Below are 19629 nucleotides of genomic sequence, written 5' to 3'. Positions count from 1 at the left end.
GTATGGCATCCCCATCAATAGTGTCGTGCAAACACACTGACTTACCCCTGACAGCATCCTGTGAGTCCAGTTCTTGTCCAGTTTTGGTCCAGACGAAAGTAGTCCGGCAAGTTTGTTGGGGTCACGAAAGTAAAATGTTTTTCGTCTCAAAACAGTATGTGTTCAAAAGAGTGATATATTTGCATCACAAAACCGTTGTCAAATAAAAAGTCAGACCTCGAAATCGCTTGGCACTATTTTCTCTCCCTCGGTATCACTGCGCGCTGCCGCCAGGTGACAGCCACGGCTGTTTCATTCATTGTTTACTAGTGATGGGAATTTCGTCTCTTTTTCGGGAGCCGGCTCTTTTGGCTCTTCTTACTATAAGGAGCCGGCTCTTTCGGCTCCTGAGATTTTATTTTTGATTTAAAGGAATACGCCACCCCCAGATGAAATTGAGTCAGTCCCTGCAGTCCCTAGAGTTGGATGAGTGAGCCAAAGCGTTTTGTAGCCGACCCAGCCATTGTCCTGATCTATAAACGCCCCGGTTAGCTTAGCGTAGTCACTGTAATCCGGCGTGTCCAGCTAGCATTGTCGTTACAAAAGTGAATTAAATAACTCAAGATTGTTTATAATTATTTCTCATGACTTGTACAGTCACATCGAGTACACATATCAATGCAAATTAACACGAAGGGATTTACTAGACCAATTTATATCTGGAACTATTTTCAGCCACAGCACAGGCAAAGCACCGCTGCAGGCGCAAAGACACCGTGCAGCGCCTGAAAACGGGTGCGCAGCGCCTGAAAACCCGTTTTCAGGCGCTGTGCGGTGTCTTTGCGCCTTCCTTTTCCTACCTATTCCTTTAATTGCTGCAATTAACTAGTTAATTCTGATTCTATTTCTCCTCTCAGTTATAATCTGTCCTGCTTTTGAAAAGATCCTCTCTGGGGGGACAGATGCTGCCACTATACACATGCTCCGTGCCATCACGTGTGTAAGCCGTGGATAGAGTGCAGTCTTGGTCTCCCACCAGCTTAGTGGGTCTGCGTTTCGCTGTCACCTGGCGGCAGCGCGCAGTGATAAGAAGGGAGAGAAAATAGTGCCAAGCGATTTCGAGGTCTGACTTTTTATTTGGCAATGGTTTTGTGATGCAAATATATCACTCTTTTGAACACATACTGTTTTGAGACGAAAAACGTTTTACTTTCGTGACCCCAACAAACTTGCTGGACTACTTTCGTCTGGACCAAAACTGGACAAGAACTGGACTCACAGGATGCTGTCAGGGGTAAGTCAGTGTGTTTGCACGACACTATTGATGGGGATGCCATACAGATTCATGTCAAAAATCCCGAACTATCCCTTTAAGTAACAGGTTTACTTTCGGTCAGTATTTACACTCATCACTTGCCTTCAACATTAAGACACTAAATTAAAATAAGAAAAATAAATCCTGTTGATGGTAAGACTTAATCTGTTTGGAGAGGACAAATCTTGGGAGAAATAAAGACAGCAGATGTTGTGCTAGGGAATCCTAATGTAGCTGGGAGGGGTGGAGAATTTTGCTTATTAAAAAAAAAAAGACTCTTCTATGAGAAAGCAAAACATTTAAAACCAGTTTTTAAAATGCTGATAAGTAGCATGTACAAGTGAGATGCAGTGCCTTGCTCAAGTATCCACCCCTTTAAACCTTTCCACACTTTGTAGTATTACAACCTGGAACTGAAATGGATTTCACTGAGATTATACTGCATGCATCTACACAAAATACTGGCGCTCAGTGCTGAGAACTCTGGTCAGAGATTTAAGGACAGATGGATGAACAAAAATGCAGAATATTTCTTGAAGAAAACCTGTTCTAGTCTGCAAGAGGACTGAAACCGGGGCAGAGGTTCACCTTCCAGCAGGACAACAGCCCTAAGCATCCTGCCAAAGTTACACCAGAGTGCTTCAAAACCAAGAATGTGTTCGAATACCCCAGACAAAACCCAGACCCCTGTCTGACTTGAAAATTGATGTTCATGATCCAATATGATATAGGATTTATGCCAAGAAGAACGGGCAAAAATATCAGGATCCAGATGTGCAAAGCTGATAGAGACATGCTGCAGAAGTCTTGTAAAAGTACAATATGTGGAAAAATTCAGGAGTGTGGATACTTATGTAAAACACTGTATAGCCAACTGAAGCATAATAATAGTGTTCTTTGCCATCCATTAATTTCTTAAGGCAGGACACTTTGTTGGGTGGTATTTCTTACATAACTTCTGACTTTCTGTCACAATTCCAATGTCAAACTTTGGGAACTGGCGCCTGGAGAGTGGAAGGATACCAAATTACACCAAGAAAAAAGTGATTGTTATTGTTCAAGATTGTTTTGACTATAATGTTACAGTTTTCAGTTCCACAGAAGCTTTTTTCTAATAGATTACAGCAAGTTATACTGTGTCCTAAACCACATTAGCAAACCTGTATGACACTGTTTAAACGTAGAAGCAAATAATTATGGAAAATTTACATTTCCATTAGCCTTGTAGCACCAGTGCAAAATTAAAGAATCAAATACCAGACACCAAACATGTCATGGATGATTGACTGCATTTGGGGTAACTGGGAAAATGCCTCAAGTTACTTTTTGTCTGAAATGTTCCCTTAAATAGAGACAAAGTGGATACCTACAGTACAATGACTTTTGCAACATTTTGAAATGAGAATATGAATTCAGCCAGCGTACCTTTGCTTTACAAAACGTAAAACATAATTTCCATGTGTTATAAGATTCATTTATTTCGGTATAACCATTTAAACAGTTGTAATCAAATCAGCACCATCAAAAAAAAATGCAGATTATGTACCAATCATGTGCAACTAAAGACATACAGTACTGGAATATATATGCATATCTGCACCATAGCAGTAAATGAAGCAATTTTCACCAATAGGCCGAAATCTCTGAAATAGTAAGGTAGCTACATTTTAGTATTAAATAATCATCACAAAACATATGTATCAGAAAATACCTATGGAAGAACAATCATGAGAAAAACAGGACAAAAAAAAAAAAACTGTTGAATTCCACAGTAGTGAAATTTGTCTAGCACCAAATGAACCCTGCGCTGCCTGAGAAAACAGGGGCCAAGGTATCTATAACACACACACACACACACACACACACGGAATTTGGGTAGTGTAAAAACCTTGAAAGTTCACATTTTACACCTGTGATCCAAAGTAATGCAGCTGCATGTGAGCCTGTAACCAGTTATAAATACTTTACTGATGGTGTCATCAGGAGTTCTTGAAAATTAAAACCTGCTCATTTTTGTTTAATAATTGTGCCCAACAATTACGATTTTCATTGTAAATAACATAAAGCGCTTTGTTCTGAGCTTGACTCCTGGAAATATGAAAAAAACTGTACGCTAGTTAAACATCCACTCTTCTAACATATGTAAACAAATGTGCAATGTTCTTATTGAAAAATTTCAAACAGTAACAGTACTTACTAAAACTCTGAAACAACGAAATACAAAAGGAAAATGTGTTGAAATTAACGTTTCAACACATACAAATGAATATAGCTAAATAAATCTGTGTTAATTCTGTAGCCATGGAAAGAAAGAAGTCAAACACAATGGTGTATATGACCAATTTTACCAACAATGAAAAAATTATTTAAAAAAACAAATGACGGGAGAGGAATTGGCCTAGTCTTTAAAAGATTGATCTTAGTCTTGTAACATTAACAGTCACCTTTAAAATGACCTGCTTTGTAATCATGGGAAAAGGGCTTAAAGCAGAATTAATGTCAGTGAAAGGACAGTTTCTAGTGGTGTTATCAAAATATGATTCAAGATAATATAAAAAAAACCCATCAAATTTAGTCACCAAAACATTACCTTGTAAGATTGTCTCACTGATTTTTGCTATAATACATCCACAGGCTACGGCAATGAGAAACAGCACTGTTGCTGTTGCCTTCCTGCAGCTTATGATGCTTAAAGAAAGTTTTCTTGAACTTTCAATACTGTGTATATCCCAGACTCCCAAACCTAAACCAAGAGAACACCATGTCCTGCAAAGGTAAGTGTTTTTCCTACTCTAACACACGCACTTCAACTCAGGAAGGGCTGTTAATGAGCTTGTCAGATGTGGTAGAGCAATTAAAACAGTAAAATGTGCAGGATAGAGGGTACTCTAGGACCAGGATTGGGAACCTGTGGTCTATATAAACTGTCCATTTATCACACATCACGCGTCCTAACCTCCCTGCTATAACAGGTCTCAGCTGAACACTTGTTTTCCAAATGGCCTGTGTGCAAGCTTGCAGTCCTAGTTTGGTCGTGGGATTTAGCAAACGAGCATTGGGTAGCCTGTAGTGTATTTATGTACAGAGATGTCAACATTGCTAACAAGAAAATCCTAGCAAGTAGAGTTAAGCTTGCTGCCGCAGCTAAACAAGCGCGACAACAAGTAAGGCAAAAGGTCTGGTTTAATTTGCTACAGAAGAATAGGAAGCTCCTCCATTTTGTTACTGAGGGGGGAAAAAAAAGCGACTTCAGTCCTGTGCACTTGGTTTCTATTGGCTCACAAGATAGAGCCCTATGATACCACAGGTCAAACTTCACCTAGATAAAGTTGGCACAAAAAAATTTTTTTAAAAAAGGTAAGTGACCACTATCATAAGTGAGAGCATGTTTCTCACCGTCAGTCCTTTCCTCTTCAGTAAACTGTCTGGTGAATTTTATTCAAACAAATATAGTTTCCAAGTGTGTGCCATATTCCCATATCAAGGGATCAAATCTGTACTGAACTATCTCTTTATGTGTGTAGCACTAGCAGTTATGGTATCTTTTCACATGAATGTGCACAGATAAGGCCAGTATTAGACGATCTTAAGCATACATTTAGTTGGTGTAATAAGTGTAAAGTTCTCAAAATCAGTCTTCGCAATGACCTATGACCTTATTTAAGACAACCATGGCTTGTGTTATACGGTAGCTAATGGGGTGCAACTGACCTCATAAGCCATGGTATTCTGGATCATATAAACTTGTTAAGGCACTTAATGGACCTCTGTGTTAAAAAAAAAAATCCAGAAGAAACAACAGATAAGAAAATGAATATGTGATTAGGATATCAAAATGACAATAATGTCCCATTGCTCAGTTCTTGGATTACTGGCCAACCAGTGGCTTTTAGAAAGCAAAGTAAGCCTTTCCTAAACGGTCAGCTTACTGTACAACAGCCAAGCTGCTATGCTGAAGAAGTCATCTCCAATGGCCTCCTATGTTCTCAACTTTGGTTTACAGCAACATAATAATAATAATAATAATAAAAAGTCATAGATCTTTTGCACCATTTTAAAGTCAAAACCTTAAACGTTTCAACGTAGCATTTGAAAGATCTGACATGTGCATCAATTTACCGGTTACTGCTTTAAAATCCAATAATCCTTAATAACAATATACACAGTGTCATTTTTGACAGTACAAAAAGAGGACATAAAAAAATTAAGCTGCTATGTGGGAAGAAGTGCCAGGCTCATTAACTTTCGCGGGACATTGTGCTTGCGTAAAAGTCTCTGCAGGTTTGGCAGCAGCGTTGGTACCAGCGCATGTCCTGGCACAGGTTCTTCTCCCGAATCACACGACAGTACACCGTCCACTGATCTCCTGTGCACTTATACGTCAGTGCCGCTGTTGGAATGAATACAAGGACAGGACAAGTGGTTTCAGAAATTATTATGTTATGCCTGCTAACTCCTTACAGTAAAGCTACCAGAACTAATTACGGTCCACAGTGTGTTATTCTGATTCTACAATAGCAATGTTTTGCCAACAATTACAACAATCAATGTTTAATTTATTAATGAACAACACAATGACATACAATACCAATCAAAAGTTTGGACACACTTCCTCATTCATAGGTTTTTCTGTATTTTGACTATTTTCTACATTGTAGAGCAATACTGAGGACATCAAAACTATGAAATAACATCTGGAACATGTCTGGAATTATGTAGTGAACAAAAAGTTTCCTATTTTAGATCCTTCAAAGTAGCCAGCGTTTACCTTGATGACGCTTTGTACACTATTGGCATTATCTTAACCAGCCTCATGAGGTAGTCACCTGAAATGCTTTTCAATTAACAGGTGCCTCGTCAAAAGTTAATTAGTGCAATTTCTTGCCTTCTTAATGCATTTGAGATCAAACAGTAAATAATAAATAATAAAAATACAGTAAATAGCCCTCGTCCACAGCTCTAGTAATCCATATTATTCCATCTACATTCACTGGATATGAGCAATCGCACACTCTGATTGGCTACTCTACTACTAAGATATCAGCTCATATACCATGAATAGAGAAAAACAAAATGGTGGCACGCATGAAGTCAGATATATCAATTTATCATCAAGTATTTAAAATAAACAGAAATAGCTAAAAGAATATAGGTTGGTTTTCCCCGCCAATATCTCCTGTTCCACACTCCAGCCCAGTCGGTGGCAGTAATGCACCTTTAAGTTGGTTTGTCAACCGCCAAAAAACCCGAAAGAATAAGAAAAACAAAATGACGGCGCGTGTTGCTGAACCAACTGAGGACGAAATAAAAACTCTACTCGAAAACAAAACCCCAAAAAATAAAAAAGCAACAAAATATGGAATAAAAGTATTTGATAGTAAGAACGCATCTTTTTTTATTTTTCAAGAATTATTATAGCATTTTTCACAAATTGCTACTGCCATTTCGCCGGGTTGTTTACATTCTAAGTGGAAACGATTTTGTTGGACGTTTTGAACAAAGTTTTTATTTATCGAATTTGCAAAAAATAAAAATAAAAATGCTCTGTTTCTCAAAACCTAGTGAATGTGGATAGAATAAAACAAATATTCCACTCAATCTCGTCGTCCATGGCTCATGGCTGTCAGCTCATGTATGACTCGATTTCGTGGAATAACTGTTAATTATGTCAAGAACCGCTCAACTAAGTAAGGAGAAATGACAGTCCATCATTACTTTAATACATGACATATTTATTTATTTAGTTAGTTAGTTAGTTACATTGAATTAGAAGGCGTGTCCAAACTTTTGACTGGTGCTGTATTTTACATCGTTTATAGTTAGATTTCATGTTGTGAAATATCCATGAAACAAGTTAGTTACATTACAGAGAAGATAAACAACTGTTCTGTCTCCTTCTCCTCCTTCTTGCTCTCTTTCTGTCTTTCCTTCTCTTTCTCTCAAAAAATGCAGCTTGTTATTTTACCGAGAAACCTAAAAGCATAAACTGCACTTTCCTGAAGATTTTCATTTTATGAGAATCTTTATAAAGTACTGAGATTGTTAGAAAGCACAGACACTCGAAACGCCTTCAAAAAACTTCAGCACATCAACAATCATACATTTTTCTTTGTTCAACAAAAATTGTTTTTAAAAAAAAAAATCTATTTATTATTAATCTTAGGTTATGTGGAGTATCTGCCATACAAGTCCCTGTGTATAACTTATTAGAACAAGTGCATTCATATAAACCTATCAATCATGTCATAGCCAGAATGTAATTGTAACAAATTACCAAAGTAGGTTAATGGATATATTTAATTGATGTTTGTTTACATGTTAGATTACTACTGTACACCTGCATTGACTATGCAAGGAATCAGCATGAAGTGGAGTTCCTGTTACCACCCTGAAGTTGATTATTTTCTAATAACAGCACATCTAGATGTGTTTTGCTTATGTTTAAAAACAGCTGATAGGCTGGTTGGTGACAGTCATTGGACAAGTTGTTGAAACTCAAAAAAAAAAGAGAAAATTTGCATCCTTTGGATTTGTTAGAGCATTTCTCTAAGACCACATTTCTCTCTCTCTCTCCCTCCATCCCCCCTTATCTCTCTAATCTGAGGAAAACATCTCACCTTCACTGCTCTGAGCCTTCTCCTCTTTTCTTAAAAAAAAAAAAAAGCCTCGCTACACATTATATGGCTTACCCATATCATCCAGTCAACAATTAAGCTAAACCCTGGACCACATTAATTTACATTTTGATCTGGAAGTCTGATGTTATCTATCTTCTTGCTGTCTGACAAAATGACACAGGATCAGATACATTTTATAAATATTCATCAGACATTAAGGTCTCTGGCTGGTGGAAGGCAAATCTTTTTAACCCCCATACTTTTTGAGAGAAAAATATATCAAATAGTTTAAGATAAATGGAATCTGCTTTTTACTAATATAACTACCATGTAGAAATGGTTTTCTTACCCAGCCTTGGTGAAGTTATGGTGTTGACATTAACTTTTTCATTGCATGCCTCCTGATGACACTGCCTATATGCTGGTGGCTTTAGGACAGTGGGACAGTCGCTGCCGTGACGACCAGTCACTCTGTGCATGCACTGGACTACACGGGACTGAAGCCCCCGTCCACAGGATGATGAGCACTGAAATGAAAAGACGCGTCACCAATAAATCAATGTTAGCTATGAAGGTAGAAACAACACCTTCTATCAAAAGCTGACAGTTCAGTTCTGACTGGACAGGATGGCCACTATAAAATACAACCCAATTCCAAAAGAGTTGGGACACTGTGTAAAACATGAAGAAAAATAGAATAGATTTGCAGTCATGGAAAACCTATAGTTCATTGAAAATGGTACAAAGACAACATATTAAATATTGAAACTGAGAAATTTTATTGTTTTTTGAAAAATATATGCTCATTTTGAATTTGATGTCAGCAACACGTTTCAGAAAAGTTGGGACAGGGGCAACAAAAGACTGAAAAAGTTGTGTAATGCTAAGAAAAGCTAATTTGATTAATTGGCAACAGGTCAGTAACATGATTGGGTATAAAAAGAGCATCCCAGAGAGGCGGAGTCTCTCAGAAGTAAAGATGGGGAGAGGTTCATCGCTCTGTGAAAGACTGCATGGGCAAACAGTGCAACAATTTAAGAATAACGTTCCTCAATGTAAAATTGCAAAGAATTTGGGGGTCACATCATCTATGGTACATAATATCATTAAAAGATTCAGAGAATCTGGAGAAATCTCTGTATGCAAGAGACAAGGCTGAAAACTGACATTGGATGCCTGTGATCTTCAGACCTTCAGGCAACACTGCATTAAAAGCAGACACGTGTCTGTAGTGGAAATCACTGTATGGGCTCAGGAACACTTCAGAAAACCATCGACTGTGAAAACACTTCATTACTGCATCCACAAATGCAAGTTAAAACCAGATATAAACAATATCCAGAAACCCCGCCCCCTTCTCTGGGCCCGAGCTCTTTTACAATGGACTGAGGCAAAGTGGAAAACTGTCCCGAGGTCTGACGAATCAAAAGCAGAAATTCTTTTTAGAAATCATGGACACCACATCCTCCAGGCTAAAGAGGAGAGGGACCATCCGGCTTGTTATCAGTGCACAGCTCAAAAGCCAGCATCTGTGATGGTATGAGGGGGCATTAGTGCACATGACATGGGTAGCTTGTACACCCGGGAAGGCATCATTAATGCTGAATGATATTAACACGTTCCAGAGCAATATGCTGCCAAAATCTTTTTCAGGGAAGGCCTTCCTTCTTTCAGCAAGACAACGCCAAACCGCTTTTTGTACATATTACAACTGCATGGCTCCATAGCAAAAGAGTCAGGGTGCTAAACTGGCCTGCTGCAGTCCAGACCTGTCTCCCATTTAAAATATTTGGCTCATTATGAAGCGCAAAATACGACAAATGAAACCCCGAACTGTTGAGCAACTGAAATTGTATATCAGGCAAGGATGGGACAACATTTCTCTTTCAAAACTACAGCAGTTTGTCTCCTCAGTTCCCAAACGTTTACAGATTGTTGTTAAAAGTAGACATGATGCAACACAGCGGTAAACACACCCCTGTCCTAACTTTTCTGAAATGTGTTGCTGACATCAAATTCAAAATGAGCTTATGTTTTTCAAAAAACAATAAAATTTCTCAGTTTCAACATCTGATATGTTGTCTTTGTACTCATCTCATCTCATCATCTCTAGCCGCTTTATCCTGTTCTACAGGGTCGCAGGCAAGCTGGAGCCTATCCCAGCTGACTATGGGTGAAAGGCGGGGTACACCCTGGACAAGTCGCCAGGTCATCACAGGGCTGACACATAGACACAGACAACCATTCACACTCACATTCACACCTACAGTCAATTTAGAGTCACCAGTTAACCTAACCTGCATGTCTTTGGACTGTGGGGGAAACCGGAGCACCCGGAGGAAACCCACGCGGACACGGGGAGAACATGCAAACTCCGCACAGAAAGGCCCTTGCCGGCCACGGGGCTCGAACCCGGACCTTCTTGCTGTGAGGTGACAGCGCTAACCACTACACCACCGTGCCGCCCTTGTCTTTGTACTATTTTCAATAAAATATAGGGTTTCCAGAATTTGCAAATTATCTCACTCTGTTTTTATTTATACTTTACACAGCGTCCCAACTTTTTTGGAATTGGCATTGTAAAACAAAACAAAGTTATCTTAAAGAAAATCTTTAAGATCTGTCCAATGCCCTCACTCTCTGGTTGTGGCATGGTACCAAACAGCTCATAGCCTGGTGGTTGAGAATCTCTGTTCCAAGGGACGTTATCTTGACCAAATGTGAACGCTTGTATACTTTAAAAAAATATATATATATTCGGTCATTCTGGTGACTGAACAAGAAATTGATATATGGCAGATATTTGCTGGAATATGTTTACAAATATAAGTTGCCAGGAGTACTGCTTTAATTCACATTATATTTGTCAGAAATCATTTCACTGGTTACAGTTAGCTACTTAATATGGCCTGAGAGCTGAATTTTGTGGGGGAAAAAAATAAAAAACCCTTATTGACTGATACATTCTTAGGGCTGGTATTCATCCCAATCATCATTGATCATAATTTAAGCTATGGTCACACTACAGCTCATGATGCTTTGTGATGGGTTATCAGTGAAAATGGGGCATTTTGGTGGAGATGCATGGTGATATACAGGTGAGCTAAAAGTTGTGGTTGCACAGCAGGTGAACACTTAACTGTCATGCCTTTGTGCATTTAAGCCTGGCACAGCTCGAGCGGCTACACCCACTCACAGAGCGCATTGTGTGTGCTCTTGGATCCCAGTCATTATGGGAAACACCTGATGCTGATTTGAGCACAATCAGCACATGCATATAAGGATGATGTTTTCACAGAGGCTTTGCAAAGTATTTTCATTATCACCATCACGTTTGTTTCTAACCATGTTTATGACTTTGGTTAAAAAAGTTCTGCTTTCTGTTTTGCTTTTGGTTTCATTTGTGTTTTGCTACTCTGACCTTGCCTCACGTTTTGTTTTTGTATATATCATGCCTGCTAATAAACACTTCCTGCATTTACTTCCATCTCTCACTGCATACCTGACACAATACTTGCAAAGTCTCTGTGAAAACAGTGTCCTTATATGTGCATGCTGATTGCACTCTAATCAGCATCAGGTGTTTCCCATAATCACTGGGTCCCAAGAGCATGCACAATGCGCTCTGAAGGATCGCCGAATGTAAATGCACTTTAAGTCTTGGCAAAGGTTTGGCTATGCTGAGCCATGGTGTTGATGAGGCTCCCGTGAGCACTGGGGACATGGATTCAAGACAAATACATGTCAAGAGGCTCGAAGAAGGTTCCCCGAGCTTTGGGAAGTATTCCCAAGCCCATCTGTGAATATTTGCTGCTTAGTTTGCCAAAGGAAACATGACCACTTTTCACAACATTTTTGGCCACTCACAAGGCAGAGACACACTAAAAAACAACTCACAATGCTGGGAGAACATTCGCCATGCATCACACGATTAGTGGTGATGGTACCAATTTTTCATCATCAAATATTCGCAAACCCATCGTGAGCTGTAGTGTGACCAGGACCTTATGTTACTGAGAAATGAAGCAAAGCATCATAAAACGTAAAATTACAAACTTTAAATTTATAATTAACCTTTACAAAGCTGCTTTGTAAATAAATGCTCAATAAAAACATATTATCTTTCGTAAATAACGAAAACTTCACCATATGAACAATTACATGCCATATATGATTACACACATTTACCCTATGACTCCCTGTATAAGCTGTTATGATAGAAATGATAATGAATGAGAAGATATAGCATATTGTCTTTAGCACTACTATCCGAGATGTGCTGCGACAGAAAATTAATCAATAGCATCTGACCAATCTGATTCAAGCATTCAACAGCATTGTGACTGCTCTTTTTTCTCTACATTCAAATCTGAATTCAAGACTTTTCTCTTCAATGAACACTACTTGTCCTCCTTTTCTGCTTTAATCTGCTTTTCTTCTTTTTCTCTTTCCCTATGTACAGCGACCTTAGGTTTGTGAACAGCACTATATAAATGTAACTTTATTATTATTGGTTATATCACAGCATGTTGGTAGTTGGTCTCTGCCATCTGTCTAGTATCACTAGATTGGGATGGACAGGACTTTCCTCAGGACATGCGCCGATCCTAACAGAGCTGCTTTCTTCTCTGCTGTACTTTCTCCTTGAGGATGTTCTAGTCGCAGGTTGACAACCTTGGACTGCCTGGTTCCCCACAATTCCACTGCAAGGCGAGAGCTGACTGGCAAGCCTGGCCCTCTCATTCACACCGTTCACTAGTGTTTCATTATTTGTATTCATCATAATCATATGAGTATAGTTTTGTCTAGGGTTAACTCCCCTAGCCTTTTCCCGTCCCGGGCCTGCAAGGCAACAGGGTCTTGTTTAGGGTAGACTCCCCTAGCTTTCGACTGCAACCACATTCTATCCCACAAGGCAGTGGGCACCAATATAGATCCCTATTAAGGCCAATCTATAAAGGTGGGTCCAGTGTAGTGTCGGGCACCGAGCCGATATTAGTGGATCTCAGTTAAGGCCAATCCACTACTGGTACCATGGGGTAACTGGGGTAAAATTTATAAATGTATATAAATGTAACTTTATTATTATTATCCATCCATCATCTGTAGCCACTTATCCTGTACAGGGTTGCAGGCAAGCTGGAGCCTATCCCACCTGTCTATGGGCAGGAGGTGGGGTACACCCTGAACAAGTTGGCAGGCCATCACAGGGCTGACACATAGAGACAAACAACTATTCACACCTATGGTCAATTTAGAGCCACCAATTAGCCTAACCTGCATGTCTTTGGACTGTGGGGGAAACCATAGCACCTGGAGGAAACCCACGCAGACACGGGGAGAACATGCAAACTCCACATAGAAAGTCCCCCTTTGGCCACTGGGCTCGAACCCAGGATCTTCTTGCTGTTAGGCAACAGTGCTAACCACTACACCATCGTGCCGCCCCATTATTATTATTATTATTATTATTATTATTATTAATAATAAACCACAGGCGCCTCTACGCAAGTAGCAATTGTGACAATATTGTAAACTGTCCAAGTCTACCAATAATCATAGTACAAATATGAAAATATAAAATATGTCTTTGCTATTTAACAAATGTGTCTTGAATAATGCATCATTGGACTTCCTCTGAGAGACACAGGTGACAAAACATCAGAATGAGTGTGCCTGTTGTGCTCCTGCTCAACCAGCTCCCCTAAACTCAATCAGCTTGTTCCAGTACATTCGAATAAACATGCACATCCACAGACCTGGAACAGATTCCATTAATCTTACATCTTGGCAGATCTAAACAAAGATGAGCAATTAATGCATAATAAGCCAATTAAATTTTGATCCAATTGGATTTGCTAGCTTTTTGCAAATGCATTAAAATTCACTGAGGAACATAAACTGCAGGCTAATTAATTTCGTCAATTAAATATCCTTTCCTCATCCATCAAAATCACACACTGTGACCTTAAAGAGTTGAAACAAACATAGTGAAGACTATAAAAATGTTAAAAGACCACTGATTAAACTGTATTTCTTCATAAGCTGAAAGAGAGTTTGGACCCAGGACTGAAGCTTAATATATTTTGTCAATCAGATAAAAAAACAAACAAAAAAAGAACAGAAGTACATAACTGAGAAATTAAGGTTCAAACACCATACAGGTTGATCTCACTAGTGCAGGACTATCACTGGTTTCAGATGGAAAGCCAGAGCACCAATCTGAGTCTGATAAACAGAGAAATATGGAGAGGAGCATGGAAAAATATGCAATTCACATCATTTTTAAGCAACATTGCAGTTAACCAAGCACACTCCAGTACAAAATCTGAACCTTTATAAATCTCTAAAATCTAAAGTCCTTCCCGCGCCATGCCCTGGTCTTCCCAGGCAGTTTCCCGCCCCAGTACTAACCAAGTCTTTAAAGCGCATTGGGCAGCGCCGATCTCCGTTTCTGTAGCCCTCGGCCTCTTACTTATACAGCTAGGGTTACAGTGGGGGGCTGGTCTTCTGGTAACCGCGAGAGTTTAGCTCCCTACTCGCATCTATATTGCAGCATATCTTGTCAAACAGCAGTAGGTACCATTTTTATAATGGTCTTTGGTATGACCTGACCACGAGTAGAACTCGCGATCGAGAGGTGGACACGCTAACCACTAGGCCAGCTTGCAGTACCTTTATAAATACTTATGTTTAATTAGTTCTAACATCAATTTCATAAGCCAATACATTATTGTCATATCTCACTGGTAATGTGGTAACCAGGACGTTGTGCCATTAACCCTTCTTCACCTTCCAGAACTTGCAATTGCATTACAAAGATGTTTGATCTGCATCAATATTTATTCATTTCTATAAGACTACTCCTGAAGCCAAAATGCTAACAGCACCATGCATTTGTTTCTGGAATTGTTTCTGCTGCTGTTAATGGTCCCTAAAGATATCCTAAATATTTGCACTTCCCAAAAACAGTTTATGCCCCAAGTCTCACCCATGCTTCAGTCGGTAATCTCAACTAGATACTGTAAACTTCAAAGAACTGCTGCTATAAACATACAGCCTATCTGTCATACCAAGACCCTAATTCACAATAAACTCAGACTGATTATGCTTTCAACACACTTAGAACTGTGACTTTATACAGTTGTAGAAAAATAATGGCTAACAAGAAGACAGAGTCATCTATATCCCCCGCCCTATATAACAACTATATACCAAGTTTCAACAGATTATTTGTCACATTTTTCAAGTTGTGCTGCAGGAAACCAACCCTACCTCTTTACACTGACCTCAGCAGCCCATGGCATAAACCCACCAGACCTTTGGTCCAGGTGAGCTAAAAATTAAAATTTCTCACATTTCTTAGTATCAAAAGGCACATATACATTACTTAATCAACACATATACCAACTTTCAAGACCATACCACTCATAGTTTTCAAGTTCTGCTCCAGAAACAAAACCTACCCCTAAGACTAACCTGAGAGACTAAGTCTGAAATTGTTTCCATGGAAACATGAAAAATTAAAATTTCTCAAATTTCTTAGTATGAAAAGGCACATCTACATCACCTTGTTAACATGTATACCAAGTTTCAAATCTGTATCATGAATAGTTTTGGATATATGCTCCGGAAATGAACATTGCTCTTAGAAACTAAGTCAAAATCTATTTTTTTATGTCAAAATTTGAAAAATCCTTTTTTTCAAAAATCCAAAATAGCAAAAGGCATCATTTCACATGTTGCTTGATATGTATACAAAGTTTCATGAAGATATCTTCAGTAGTTTTAAATATATGGCCCGGAAACGAAAACGTGACCGGACGGACAGCCGTTTCGACCCTTGTTCTCATTTTCTCTACCTCATTCTCTCGTCCTGTCTTCATTGCTCTGTTTGCCGATCGACCGACCCTTGCCTGTATTTTGACTATGATTTTCGTCCTGTGATTTGGCTCTGTTCGCAGTTTGCTTCTCCTACTCTCCCCTGCACATACATCCGTAAGTGCCTGCACCCTGACAGATACTGTCGTAGCTCAGCTTGCTTTTTTTGCAGAGCAAAATTGGCACATGTCTGAAATATGATTCCAGATTACACGCTGTTAATTAGAGCAGAAACCTGCACTAGGCTTACATCACATAGTATCACATGTTGGTATTACATATTGGTAAATTTGAGCATTTTTAGGAGTTCGAGTATGAGCAAATTTGCATGGTACTGGAACAATATCTCATATCTAATACCAATACCTAATCAGGGTTAATATAGTTAACGAAAACTAAGACAATATAGTCTTATAGTTGATAACACAATATACATAACAGCTAAATGGTAAACAGCTTGTGTCCAATTGAGTTATTATGGGATATCTATGGCTGTGCGGGTGGCATAGTGCAGTGGTTAGTACTGCTGCGTCACAGTGAGAAGGTTCTAGGTTCGAACCTCGCAGCCGACAGGGGCCTTTCTTTGTGGAATTTGCATGTTGTCTGCGTGGGTTTCCTCCCACAGTTCAAAGACACGTGGTTAGGTTAACTGGCTACTCTAAATTACCCAAAGGTGTGAATGGTTGGGTGGGAACTCCACTACCTCAATGTCTAGATAGTTCTTCTGAGCTAGCTAACAAATCTGCAGTAAAACAGTCAACTATGGTTGACTTATGAGAAGTATGGTTGTGCAATACCTGAAAAACTAATAATAAAACTAGTTGATTCCTAAAAATAAAACTATTTATGTACTTGCAAAACTAAACTGAAATTGAAAAATTAAATAAAACCTAATGAAAATTTCAAATCTATAATAACTCTGTACCCAATATGGATAATACTGAACTCCACAGAGTCCAGAATGGATAATAGTGGCTTGCATGGCCAAACCACAGAGAACACTCTACAAACACAGATTGGTGACACATAATCTGCATAATCTAAACAAATCCATTTGTAAACGCACATGTCCCCACACAAGCCTCATTCTTCACCACAGTATGTTACACTATTACAAGTCATGATGGGCTGATCAAAATCAAATCAGCATACTGAGTGCGTCTCAACTGATATAACAACATACAAGGAAAAGTGAGACTCAAATGAGCCAGCTGAAAGGTTGAAGTGTGTAAGTGTAGGGCACAGTCATACCTTTAAATATATTTATAAGTAAAAGTGGTATGGCACAGTGGTACAAAAGCTTTCTATAAAATGTCCATTCCGCTGATCAAAGCCAAGTCTGAACCCTAGGTTCATTTTTGAAAGATTGAGCACCGGACTTGTGGGATACACTACTGCTTTCAACTTCTCAGAGCTTTTAGTTGGATGAACCCAAGAGTGTTAACTCTGTACAAGACAAATGTTGTGCATTAAACAACAGGTATTGCTCTATATTGGCAAACAGTGGCCCCTGGAGCAAATCTGGCTGTCCTTATAAGACTGTTTGGCCTGCTGTAAAATAGTTCCTTGTCTTTTTTCTGACCTATTGGCCTGCTTGCATTTGCTTTTGACAAGGAAGTTTTGCATGTTAAATTACATTTATTCCACTTAATGAAAATTGTCATGTACAATGATTAGTACCCTATGGCACCAAAGTCAATGCTTTTTTATTGTCTTTTCAACCATATACAGTTGGTACAGTACACAGTTAAAACAAAACAACATTTTTCCAGGACCATGGTGCTACATTAAACATCACAGCACTGCAAATCTAAATATAACAACAAAGTACAAGAGCGCAGCAAGTGCAAACATCGCAGACAATAAGCTACATACAACACAAAGTGCAAACATCAACAACATCCCAGATAGCACACTTATGTCAGTCCACCGTTGGCTGTGCCGATGGTCCATCAGAGATATGACCAGCGGGCCTTCGTCGGGCCGAAGTTGGCAAGCCAATAAAGGGAAAAACAAAGGATGCAGATATTCACTTTAACTCTTCTCATATTTTTTATTCTAAAGATTATTCAATTATAATAACAGCAGGGCAGTATTGTAACTTTTTATTCTCAGAATCTGCAGAATATTTTCAGGATCCGGCGGCCTGCTAGAGACAGTGAGCGGCAGACACATTTGGTGGTCCATTATCAGCCCACCAGCGACTCGCAGGTGGCAAGACACGCGAGAGTAACAAGATCTTGTTTTTTTTCCCTTTATCGGCTTGCCGACGTCAGCCCGATGAAGGCCCGCTGGTCATACCTCTGATGGACCGTCAGCACAGCTGATGGTGGGTCGACGTAGGTGTGCTATCTGGGATAAAGTGCAAACAACAAGGACAGTGCAAAAACGACAACTAGCACAAACAGACAGTCCAGTGCCATCCAGTACCTGTCACTGGTAATGTACAGACTTGAATAAATTGATTCAGGGATCTTCTACTACTACAGTCAAAATGCTAACAGCACAATGCATTAAGAGGACTTGTTTCTGCTGTGGATGGTCACACATGGATACCTTAGATTTACACTCCCCAAAACAGATGATGCCCAAGCCTCACCCTTGCTTCAACAGATAAACTCACCTGGATACTATACATCTGCATGAAAGAACTGCTGCTGCTATCATACAGACTGTCCTTTGTCAATAAAAAGACCCTAATGCACAATATGCTCATATTGAACATCCTGTCTTAGTACTTTGTACTGTTTGACTTTATAGTCTACAGTTGTAGACAGTTGTGGTAAGCAATCCAACTATCCAGTGTCACCCAGAAAAGACTGAGTTCCCTTTAGAGTTTGGGTTCTCTGAAGGTTTCTTCCTCATGGCATCTCAGGGACTTTTTTTTTTAGTACTGTTGCCTCTTGCTTGCTCATTATACATTTACACCTATATCTGGATTTCTGTAAGCTGCTTTGTGATGATATCCATTGTTAAAAGCGCTATACAATGAAACCGAACTGAATTGGCATAGTGTGCATTCTTCTAGTCCCACCTAATTGACAGTGACATGCAAATTCACTGTTTCACTGACAGGTCTAACAAACATGCTTAAAGCTTTATAAAAAATATTAACAGGCTTTTGTTGCCTTGACGGTATTGTGGTAATGGTAAGATGATTATATTCCTTGCCTGACTTCTGTAAAATGGTAAGCTATTTAAGGCAGACCCATCACACCTACAAATCCATGTTTCCCAATAAACAGCACTAAAAAACACAGGCCCATATCCAGATTTAATTGCCGACTGCTATTATATACAATGCACAGATTGGGAAGATAACACAAGGAGCCTGGTTGGTGTGATATAATTTTGCTGGCAGAATTGAACCAATTTCAACCTCCCATCCATTTGACAAATGTAGCATCTAATTTCATCATCTGTTGCCAGCACTCACAATGTGTTTCACATAATTGGACAAACATGGCATTCAAAAGAAAAAAAATCAAAATCAGGATTATCCAAGATGAGATTTCATAGCTCAGTTGGGCTGAATGCATGCAATATGCCACAAAGTGAGCAGAACCACATCACGCCATTCAGACTTGTGACTTGGATTAACCTGACCCTTACCCATGATAAGAATAACCTGCTTGGGTTTATTAAGATAATTTGTGGAGTAAGAACATGTGCAATTGTCCACAAATGTCCCCAGGAATTAAAAAAAGAGCAATGAAATAAAACTTTGGAAACTGGAGAAAACATTCAACCCACTATCAGTATCATTTGTTCATTCTGCTTCATGGTTGAACCAGAGCTTATCCTGTAAACACTGGGCATGAGGTGGGAATACCACCA

The 19629-nt window shown here is 39.2% G+C and overlaps 1 protein-coding gene across 2 annotated transcripts in view; it reads right to left on the bottom strand.

Annotated features, from left to right (window-relative positions):
- Positions 1–2787: 2787 nt before the first annotated feature.
- Positions 2788–19629, bottom strand: part of adamts17 (ADAM metallopeptidase with thrombospondin type 1 motif, 17) — a 347817-nt gene continuing 330975 nt past the window's right edge. For both annotated transcript variants that reach the window (XM_060941102.1, XM_060941103.1), the window contains 2 exons: positions 8261–8438; positions 2788–5684 (listed from right to left, as the gene is read on the bottom strand). In XM_060941102.1, coding sequence (XP_060797085.1) covers positions 5533–5684; positions 8261–8438 — 330 coding nt within the window. In that variant the 3' untranslated portion in view covers positions 2788–5532. The remainder of the gene's footprint in view (positions 5685–8260; positions 8439–19629) is intronic.

Source organism: Neoarius graeffei, chromosome 15, assembly GCF_027579695.1.
Source record: "Neoarius graeffei isolate fNeoGra1 chromosome 15, fNeoGra1.pri, whole genome shotgun sequence".
Lineage (NCBI taxonomy): Eukaryota > Metazoa > Chordata > Actinopteri > Siluriformes > Ariidae > Neoarius > Neoarius graeffei.
Note: the sequence above shows the minus strand (reverse complement) of the source record. Positions and strands in the feature narration are given on the sequence as shown.